We start from the raw sequence: 8,228 nt of genomic DNA, 5'->3' as shown, positions 1-8,228 counted from the left end.
TCCCTACAATATTTCTTTGAGATGTGTGCTTACATGCTATATGTAAATTTCTCCTTTTTGTTTCTCTCTAATGAAACAACATATAGATTCAAACTTTATAAATCAAAAACTTTAGAAATTGAATATGTAATAAAACTTTCAGATTTTTGCTCCAGAATAAATATACAAAATGAGACCTTTCTTGATTTAAAGCATTTATTTTGTGTCTCTTATCTTCGTCGGTCAACAACCGTGCTAGCCAACTAACTTACTACTTCAAACTTTTTCTTTTTTCAAATCTTTTCCTTTTTGTTTCTCTCATGTAAAACATCAAACTTTTCAGGTCGAACAAACATTACAATCTCAATGTGTGAAAAAACTCTTTTGTTGTCATCTGCCGCCACCGTCGGGAGGGCTTGTTCAAGAGTCGGCGGCCACGGGTTGAGGGATTTTGATCTGCTTTGCCGCGTTCCTAACTTCCTATGGTGGAGAAGATGGTTCTGAAAGCCAAACGACTATAACTAAGGGTGGTTTCGTGTGCTCATATTCATCCATCAGAATCTGGACCACTCATCCCGGATCTGATGGCCCAGACAGATTATTTCTATTTTTGCACCCGTGACCCTTCTTCTATTGTAGTCGCTCCACTTTAGCCTGGTTCAGAGACACCTTCAGCCTCATAACTAGAGGCGCTTCTCAGTCAGACATGCACATAGCATGTAACTTGACAAAAATCAAACGGCAGGACAAGTGAATATTGGCTCTTAGATTCAGACACCTCGCGGGACAAGCGAAGAACATACACTTCGCGGGACAAGCCAACAAGGTCGCATGCATTCATATGTGCATAAATATCAAGTACAGCTCTCATATCCAACCCAAGTGCAAAATGAAAAACCACGCGTGGGTAAGTCAAACATGAACAGTACAAAGTACAGGCTTATTGGGTATCGAGATCACATCACACACACGCGACGCATGTGCCCATCTAGCTGGCGATCGAGCTGCGTAGCTGATCAGTAGTAGTGGCCACCGGCGGCGGGAGGAGGGTGGTACGCCCCGGCCCCGGTCGCCGGCGGGGGCGCGGCCACGATGCCGACGCCGTGCTTGTGGTGGTGGCGGCCGTGCCCCCCGCCGTGCTTGTGGATGCGGTGCTCCATGGCCTCCTCCCGGTGGAGCGCCTTGTCCTGGTGCAGCTCCATCTTTGCCGCGGCCACCTTGGCCTTGCCGCGCTCGTGCGCCAGCTCCCGCTCCGCGTGCGACCTCGCCGTGGCCGCCTCCGCCTTCTCCGACGCCTTGGCCTGCGCGATCTTGGTCTTGGCCTTCACCGCGCTCACGCCATCCTTCACCTTCTCCTTCGCCGCCTGCATCTTCTTCCCCGATCAAGAAGCTGGCTCTTACTCTTACTGATTGATAGCCGATGGGACTCTGGATTGGTTTGCTGTGTTTGTTTGGAGCTTGTGATTGGAACTGGATGTGGAGTTGTGGACTGCATGTGTCTGTATTTTATACGGGGTGCGGCAGCTGCGCGTGGACGAATGGGTCCGGGACGCGTGGGAGGCGACGTGTGGGGCGTGCATGCGCGAGGGCCGGCGCTGGCTGCATGCATGACTCATCCCTTCGGCTAGGGATGAGGTGCCGGACGTACGAGACGCTTCCAGACGATGGAATATCACACGTACGTGAAGGAATCATTGCACATTCATGCATGGTGGGTCGAGGTAATCAATTGCCATCGCTGCACTACGGCATGGGAGAGGTAGAAGTTGTGATCGAATTAGACAACGATCGACGGCAAGAAGAAAGGTTTCGTCCCTTTTTTGTTTTCTGCAAGGTTTTTGATTTTCTCGTTTCTTATTCCTTTTAAAGGTTTAGTAAAATATAGAAAAAATAATTAGACATACAAAGCATCTCAGACATGATAAAAATTAGTTTATAATCTTTATGCCATCGAACTGTGCATATGATAGTTTGATATCCAATATAGATTATTAACCACACATATTCAAAAATTAATGCCATTCAGGATGGTCCGATGCATTGTAAAAAGATTGGCAAGTAATTGTTGCACGCCTACCATCACTCATCTAACTCTAATCACATAATTCTAAGTAATTTTCATGCATGCCAACTAATCAATTTTAACAATGTGATATAAAATCTCTACTACATACAAAAAAAATACAAGCTTTCATATTTCACCTTTCTTCCTACCCCATTCGTTCAACCTGTACGATAATTGTTAAATTGTGATCCAAATTCTAGTACCGGGTTGACTAGACGTAGTATAACCGGTGTGGGCCTTTGCGTTGACGTCGACGCGTACGAGTACAACTCGTTTACTTGTCCTTCAAGGATTCTCATGTATTGCCCTCTTATATACCTCATGTAGTCGCATCTCAGACGGCCTGTCGTCTCGTGCTTGTAATACTCCTCCATCATAGTGATTGCGCCTTCGTGTGTCCGTGGTTTTCTCCCGCAAGGGTTTTCACGTAAAAATCCGTGTCTCTTTGTCTCGTTTATTTCTCGTTATTATCTAACAAGTGGTATACGGAGCCAAGTTTATAGATACGAGATTCAAGACGAGAGATTGGGGTTACATCGTTTGCGCCGCCGCACACGTCGATCCATCGGATCGATTTCCACGACCGAGACCGACAGGATTTTCCTCGTGCGCGCGGCGGTAACTGAGATTGACACGAAGTCGATTTGCCCGGTCGTCGCTAGCACCCGAGGCTGCTGATCTTTTTACAGGCTACAAGTACCGAGTCATCCGGCGAGTTGACGCTGCTCCAGATTCGATCGACTTCGCACGTCATCAACCGAAGCAAAAGCTAGTAGTACTACTGCTCGCCGGCCAGAAGCAAAGCAGTAGTTTAATTCACATCTGATCCACTGCGTGATTTGACTACTAGTACTATTCGTCACGTCAAGCTACAGATCAAGCTTTTGGTCTTCGATTACCCAAGCTACCGGATGCTACTGTTCCTAGTTCTCTGCTCCGCGTAATTTAAATTCTGTCAAGAATTTTTCTATCGACTTGTACTACTTTGTGTACACAGTTTATCGACTCATGTCATCCATGAAGTACGATCTTCCGCTGCTGGACCGTGACACAAGGTTTACCCTATGGCAAGTCAAGATGCGGGCGTTGTTGGCACAAACCAACTATGATGAAGCACTGGATAGTTTTGGAAAAAACCGAATTGAGGATTGGACTGATGAGGAGAAAAGAATTGATCGTAAGGCTTTGTCAAAAATACAACTCCATTTGCATAATAATATTTTGCAGGAAGTTTTGAGCGAGAAAACTGCCGCCGCTCTATGGTTAAAGCTGGAAGGGATTTGCATGACTAAAGATCTCACCAGCAAGATGCATCTGAAGAAAAAATTATTCCTGCACAGGTTACCCGAGGGAGGTAATGTTTTGAATCATATTTGAGAATTTAAAGAGATCATATTTGATCTAGCTACAATGGAAGTTAAATATGAAGAGGAAGATACTGCTCTAATGTTACTTTATTCAGTGCCAAGTTCTTATACCAATTTTAGAGACACCATATTGTACAGTCGTGATACTCTCACGCTTAATGAAGTTTATGAAGCTTTGAACTCCAAGGAGAAGATGAAATTAATGGTGCCTCATGATGGTTCAAGTTCATCCCAAGCCGAGGGATTATCTGTTCGTGGCAGGACAAAAGAGAAGAATTCCAATAATGGAAACAGAGGCAAAAGTAAGAACGGCCACAGGGGCTGGTCGCAATCCAGAGACAAGAAGTATTGCAGGTATTGCAAGAGAGACGGGCATGACATCTCTGAGTGTTTCAAGTTGCAGAACAAGGAAAAGAGGAAAGGTAACAAACAAGGTGAAAATTCTGCTAACGTTGCTCGTGATGATAGTTCCGATGATGCTCTTGTCGTTATTGCTGGATGTGCTGAGACCAATAATGAGTGGGTACTTGACACTGCATGTACTTTCCATATGTGCCCGCATAGAGATTGGTTTAATACTTTTGATTCCACTACTTCTGCTGGTTCCGTTTTGGGTTTTGATAATTCACCATGCAAGATTGAAGGCATAGGTTCTATTCGAATCAAGATGTTCGATGGCATAATCAGAACTTTGGCAGATGTTCGATATATTCCGAAGATGAAGAGAAATCTTATTTCTATGAGTGCCCTTGATGCAAAGGGGTACAAATATTCAGGTGGAGATAGTGTTTTGAAGGTCACCAAAGGTTCCCTTATTGTGATGAAAGGTGATTTAAGTTCGACCAATGGTCTTTATTACCTTCGAGGTTCTACTGTTTCAGGTAACGCTACTCCAGTTGTTTCAAAGAATTCTGATTGTGATGCTGCTAACCTTTGGCATATGCGTCTTGGACATATGAGTGAACTTGGTTTAGCAGAGTTAAAGAAGAGAGGTCTTCTTGATGGATATGAACCTGGTAAATTGAAATTTTGTGAGCACTGTATCTTCGGCAAGCACAAGAGGGTGAAGTTCAATACTTCGACTCATACAACTGAAGGTATTCTTGATTATGTGCATTCTGATTTATGGGGACCATCTCGCAAGAAGTCATTAGGTGGTGCAAGTTATATGCTGACTATTATTGATGATTATTCGAGAAAAGTTTGGCCTTATTTCTTGAAGCATAAATATGAAGCATTCTCAGCATTTAAGGAGTGGAAGATTATGATTGAGAGACAAACTGAAAGGAAGGTAAAGATACTTCGCACTGATAATGGTATGGAATTTTGTTCTAAGCAATTTAAAAATTATTGCAAGTCTGAAGGCATTGTCAGACACTACACCGTTCCTTATACTCCTCAACAAAACGGTGTTGCTGAGCGTATGAACATGACCATTATTTCCAGAGCCCGTTGCATGTTGTCCAATGCAGGTTTGCATAGGCGTTTTTGGGCTGAGGCCGCTTCCACTGCTTGTTATCTCATTAACCGTTCACCATCTATTGCTCTTAATAAGAAAAGGTTCACCTGCTGATTATTCACAGTTGAGAGTTTTTGGTTGCACTGCTTATGCTCATGTTGATAATGGAAAGTTGGAGCCTAGGGCTGTTAAATGCATCTTTCTTGGTTATAAGTCTGGTGTTAAAGGTTTTAAATTGTGGAATCCTGAAACCCAGAAGGTTGTTATTAGCAGAAATGTTATCTTTAATGAATCTGCTATGTTACATGATGTTTCATCTACTAATGTTCCCGTTGAGAGTGAGCAGCAGCCTATTGTTCAGGAGCCTACTGTTCAGGTGGAGCATGTTATTGATTCAGGTGATACATCTGGTAATGAAATTGTTGATGCACATGATGAACCCGTCGTTAATGATGATCATGTCACTCCTTCTCCAAATCAGCCTATTGTTCCACCCAGTTGGAATCTTGCACGTGACAGAGTTAGACGGGGTATTAATAAACCTGACAGGTTAATTGAAGAGTGCAATATTGTTTCTTTTGCTTTATCTGTTGCAGAAGAAATTGAAGGTAATTCTGAGCCTTCTTCATATTCCGAGGCTATTATTTCTGGTGATAGTAATAAGTGGATGACCGCTATGCATGATGAGATGGAATCACTTGAAAAGAATGGCACTTGGGATTTAGTAAAATTGCCTAGAGAGAAGAAACCTATTCGTTGCAAGTGGGTTTTCAAGAGGAAAGAAGGTGTTTCTCCTAATGATGAGACAAGATATAAAGCAAGGTTAGTTGCTAAAGGTTATAGCCAGATTCCAGGTATTGACTATAACGAAGTCTTTTCTCCTGTTGTGAAGCATAGCTCTATTCGCACTTTACTCAGTATTGTTGCCATGCATGATCTTGAGCTTGAACAATTGGATGTTAAAACTGCATTTTTACATGGAGAATTAGAAGAGGATATTTATATGGAACAACCTGAAGGTTTTGTTATTCCTGGAAAAGAAAAGCTTGTCTGCAAGTTAAAGAAATCTCTTTATGGATTGAAGCAATCCCCTAGACAGTGGTACAAGAGATTTGACACCTTTATGCTCTCTCAAGGTTTCAGAAGGTCTAATTATGATAGTTGTGTTTATTTGAAAACTGTTAATGGTTCAACTATTTATTTGCTCCTTTATGTTGATGATATGCTTATTGCTGCAAAGAGTATGTCAGATATTGATGAACTAAAGAAGCAATTGAGTAATGAATTTGAGATGAAGGATTTGGGTGCAGCAAAGAAAATACTTGGCATGGAAATATCCAGAGATAGACCGTCTGGAAAAGTATATCTAAGTCAGAAGGGAAGAGAAGATCACTCACAGGTTATGTTTTCACCATTGGTGGTTGTGCTGTGAGTTGGAGAGCAACTTTGTAGTCTATTGTGGCTTGTTCCACTACTGATGCCGAGTATATGGCTATTTCTGAGGCATGCAAAGAAGCTATCTGGTTGAGAGGTTTATACACTGAGCTTTGTGGAGATTCATCTTGCCCTACCATATTTAGTGACAGTCAAAGTGCCATATATCTTACAAAGAATCCAATGTATCATGAGAGGACAAAGCACATTGATGTCAGATTTCACTATATTCGAGATGTTGTTGCTGAAGGTGATTTGAAGGTATGCAAGATAAGTACTCATGATAATCCTGCTGATATGATGACAAAGCCAGTTCCTACCAATAAGTTTGAGCTTTGCTCAGGCTTAGTTGGTATTTCTCACTAGTCCTATGGACTTTGACGCACAAGGTGTTTATGCTGATTTGGATGGAGTTATTCACTTTCTTCGACTACTGGAGGGAATTTGGCTCAAGGTGGAGATTGTTAAATTGTGATCCAAATTCTAGTACCGGGTTGACTAGACGTAGTACAACCGGTGTGGGCCTTTGCATTGACGTCGAGCGTACGAGTACAACTCATTTACTTGTCCTCCAAGGACTCTCATGTATTGCCCTCTTATATACCCCATGTAGTCGCACCTCAGACGGCCTGTCGTCTCGTGCTTGTAATACTCCTTCATCATAGTGATTGCGCCTTCGTGCGTCCGTGGTTTTCTCCCGCAAGGGTTTCCACGTAAAAATCCGTGTCTCTTTGTCTCGTTTATTTCTCGTTATTATCTAACAATAATCAATGACCTAAATTTACTTAACTTCTAAATTAGTTTTATTTCAATTTATTATCAAATTTCTCATCAAAATATAAAATAAATCACAGGTAGGATTTTATAAACATTTATTTACACAATCGACAGGTAAATCACAAACTTCTTTTTCCGGGAAAGGAAAATCATAAGCTAATGCATGATAATATCATGTTGTAGCACTCGGGCACTGTCTTATTTAAATAAAAAGTATTGAGTATCATATCATGATACAGTACTATATCTACTACTTCCTCCGTTTCTAAATAATTGTCTTTTTAGAGATTTCAACAAGTGACTACATACGGAGCAAAATGAGTGAATCTACACTCTAAAACATGTCTACATACACCCGTATGTTGTAGTTCATTTGAGATGGCTAGAAAGACAATTATTTAAGAACCGAGGGAGTATATGACTTGCATAACAATAAATAAGGTCATCTCTACTACTGTCACATGTTTCCTTCCTCAAGCCAATCCGCCCGCAACGTAGATCATCCAACCTCCCAGCACAAATCTCCTCTCCTCCGGTTGTTGTCTTTAGCGGCGTTCTGTCCGAGCCCTCATTTACCGCTTTTTCAAAGTACATTTCTAAATCATAGATCTTTTTGGTAAAAGATCTTTTTATTGACTCATAATATGCATCAAGGGGTACAATTACAATGAGCCACACCCGGTCTCTGTATAATCAGGATGCACACGACCAACACATACACACCCTCCATAGGATCACGTTGGCAAAGAGCTAAGTCATATCAGACTGAAGCTATGCTTAAGTGAAGAGAAAAAGAAAAGAAAAAAGTCACGAAGCGATACAAACAGCGATTGACGATGTATACTGATAATCACCAGCAAAAACAGCGATTGAAGCGATACAAGCAGATGGCTTTCTTTCTACCACTTGACATGAGTGGTCGAGCTATCTCAAAAACAATGAACAAAAGAGATCGCTTTCTTTCTTTCTCTGGACGAAATGTCCAACCGAAGTGCAAAATAGAAAAGCACGCGTGCCTATGTCAAACACAAACTGTGCATAGTACAGGCTTATAGCTAGCGGGTTCATATGGCACACGCCGCGCCCGGGCCATCCTTTTTTTTTTTTTGCAGTTTCTTGTTGCCATCTAGCTAGCGAGCTGCTTAGC

The 8,228-nt window shown here is 42.1% G+C and overlaps 1 protein-coding gene across 1 annotated transcript; it reads right to left on the bottom strand.

Moving 5' to 3' along the window:
• Positions 1 to 784: 784 nt before the first annotated feature.
• On the bottom strand, positions 785 to 1,410 carry LOC119289920 (late embryogenesis abundant protein 6-like). The gene has a single exon (XM_037569090.1). It carries the CDS (start codon positions 1,347 to 1,349, stop codon positions 996 to 998), a length of 354 nt encoding a protein of 117 aa, XP_037424987.1. The 5' UTR covers positions 1,350 to 1,410; the 3' UTR covers positions 785 to 995.
• Between the last annotated feature and the right edge of the window lie 6,818 nt (positions 1,411 to 8,228).

The sequence above is a fragment of the Triticum dicoccoides genome, chromosome 4A, assembly GCF_002162155.2.
Source record: "Triticum dicoccoides isolate Atlit2015 ecotype Zavitan chromosome 4A, WEW_v2.0, whole genome shotgun sequence".
Classification (NCBI taxonomy): Eukaryota; Viridiplantae; Streptophyta; class Magnoliopsida; order Poales; family Poaceae; genus Triticum; species Triticum dicoccoides.
This window is presented reverse-complemented; position numbering and strand designations above follow the sequence as displayed.

What these genes read in the sequence shown, in the direction of transcription:
- LOC119289920 (XM_037569090.1), bottom strand. Translation starts at nt 1,349, where the DNA reads ATGCAGGCGGCGAAGGAGAAGGTGAAGGATGGCGTGAGCGCGGTGAAG.